The sequence below is a fragment of the Vespa mandarinia genome, chromosome 24, assembly GCF_050613455.1.
Source record: "Vespa mandarinia isolate Hongniang chromosome 24, ASM5061345v1, whole genome shotgun sequence".
NCBI classification, from domain to species: Eukaryota; Metazoa; Arthropoda; class Insecta; order Hymenoptera; family Vespidae; genus Vespa; species Vespa mandarinia.
Window position 1 is genome coordinate 2,975,001 of NC_140833.1, and position 2,500 is coordinate 2,977,500.

The following is a 2,500-nucleotide window of genomic DNA, read 5'->3' on the forward strand; positions in this document are numbered from 1 at the left end:
CATCATCATCATCATTATCATCATAATCAATATCAATCGCTTACTACGAACAGGATATTCTACCGTGAAGAAGATAATATATTGTCGCTCTTTATGTTCTACTCATCATACAGACACATGCGGCAGAAAATAGTCTAGGCATTCTTCTTCTTTTTTGTTTGTTTGTTTGTATGTTTGTATGTTTGTTTGTTTGTTTGTTTGTTTGTTTGTTTGTTTCTTTGCGATACATACTACACGTCGTTATTCAAAAGGAACTTCGATTGAACTTTTTATTATACGCTCTTCTTAATCTCTTTTTATCTTCGTTTAAACCTCTTTTCTTTTTTTTCTTTCTTTTTTTTTTTTTTTTTTTTTTTAAATGCAATTTTCCAAGATTACAGCCGCCATTTAACTATTATTATTATTATTATTATTATTATTATTATTTTCTTTTTCTTTCTATTTTATGAATAACAATAATAATAATAATAATAATAATAATAATAATAATAATAATAATAATAATAATGATAATAATTATTATTATTTTTTTATTATCATTACATTACAATTAGAATCGATCACAGGAAAAAAAAAGAAGAAAAGAAAAGAGGATCAAATTCCCGAATTGTTATTATTCTTAAACATTTAAATGTTTGATTAGGATCCATAATAGATGAGTTTAGAAAAAGAATTGGATCGAAGAAGGAGAATCGATAAAAAGAAAAATAGATTATGGTGTTTTATCGATGGGTATCATGCTCGTCGAACGTATCATACCATACACACACGCACGCACACATATACACACACACACACACACACACATTTTCCTCAAGGACATTGTTATTACGTGATATTAAAATTAATCGTCTAATTAAGTGAAATTATTAAAATATTTTCTAAATCTAATTAGAACTTTGTTTGCTTATGTGCACGACGAACGAGACGAAAGACGATAGATATAGACAGAGACAAAGACAGGTGTATACAGATAGATTGTTACAAGACGGATAGACAATTGATTAGTGATTTAGATTTAGATTTAGAGAGAGAAAAGAGAGAGAGAGAGAGAGAGAGAGAGAGAGAGAGAGAGAGAGACAGAGAGAGAGAGAGAGAGAGAGAGAAAGAAAAGAGAAGAAGATACGAACAAAAGGAGAAAGGATGGATGGATGGATGGATCCTCGGAGAGATCGATCACGGATTATGATCTCGTGATCTAAATTAATTAATCAAATTACATATACATAAATATATATATATATATATATATATATTCACACGCACGTATGTATGTATATATATATATATATATATGTATATTTTTTTTTGTTTTACTTCAAATGAAAATTAGTCAAGAAGCGCGTAAATACGTTCGAATAAAATCTCCGGGGACAGAGTTCGGATCTGTAACTGGCATTGGCGCCGGTTATTCTTGGACTCGCCGGTGTTAAATAAGGCCTGAATAGTTAGGGTTTACTGTTGTCGTTGTTCAATGCGAGCGGATCGGTGATCTTCTGTTGTTGTTGTTGTTGTTGTTGTTGTTGCTGCTGCTGCTGCTGTTGTTGCTGCTGCTGCTGTTGTTGCTGTTGTTGCTGTTGCTGTTGCTGCTGTTGTTGCTGCTGTTGTTGTTGCTGTTGTTGCTGCTGCTGTTGTTGCTGTTGAGACGATTGAGTTGTAATCTCACTGACGGCACCACCGCTCATCAATTTCGCATTGTTGTTTTCTGTATTGGAAATCTTTGCATATTCACGTTTACGCGGTAGATTTTCGGTCTTGACGATCGTTATGTCTGGATTGTTTTCGAGAACGGATGTTGCAGCTTTCGGTACAACTGCCGTAGGTACCTCCAAGTAACCACCACCCTCTCTTTTTATTGTCGTCGAGGTAGTCGGAGTTGCTGCGGTAACGGCATTGGCATTGATCTTTTGTATAATATCGTTAACCGACTCGTTGTTCTCCTGCGTATCGTTACCCTCGACGTTCACCGATGTCGCACTAACGTCACCCGCCAACGAAATTCTTTCAGAGCCTTGTAGGGTAGACAGGTACGTTGCCAACGTGTGTACGGTTACATTGAGGAACTCAGCAGCACGGAACAACGTTATTTCCTTTCTTCGTAATTTTGCAAGCACTTCCGCCGGTCCAGGTTCCGACCAAAAATCCCTAACTCTAGAGAGAGAGAGAGAGAGAGAGAGAGAGAGAGAGAGAGAGAGAGAGAGAGAGAGAGAGAGAGAGAGAAAGAGATAGAGAGAAAGAAAAGAGTGAGAGAGAGAGAGAGAGAGAGAGAGAAAGAGATAGAGAGAAAGAAGAGAGTGAGAGAGAGAAAGAGAGAAAAAGAGAGAAAATAAAAAAAAAAGAAAGAAAGAAAAAGATAAAACGAATGAATATTGACAAATGAAATGTCTTTCCTTTTTTTTTTTTCACCTTTACTAATTTTATTTAATTCTTTTCTTTTTTTTCTTTTTTCTTTTTTTTGTTTTTTGTTTTTTTTTTTGCTTCGTATATTGCTCATTTTAAT

General features: G+C 34.5%; 1 protein-coding gene and 1 long non-coding RNA gene across 13 annotated transcripts in view; one reads left to right on the top strand and one right to left on the bottom strand.

The window, feature by feature from the left end:
* The window catches only part of LOC118442551 (uncharacterized), a 34,476-nt gene that overhangs the window by 11,958 nt on the left and 20,018 nt on the right, over positions 1–2,500 (top strand). The window lies entirely within an intron of this gene.
* LOC118442538 (uncharacterized) overlaps positions 315–2,500 on the bottom strand; it is a 102,096-nt gene continuing 99,910 nt past the window's right edge. For all 12 annotated transcript variants that reach the window (XM_085663792.1, XM_085663785.1, XM_085663790.1 and 9 more), the window contains one exon: positions 315–2,151. In XM_085663792.1, the coding sequence (XP_085519918.1) occupies positions 1,449–2,151 (703 nt within the window). In that variant the 3' untranslated portion in view covers positions 315–1,448. The remainder of the gene's footprint in view (positions 2,152–2,500) is intronic.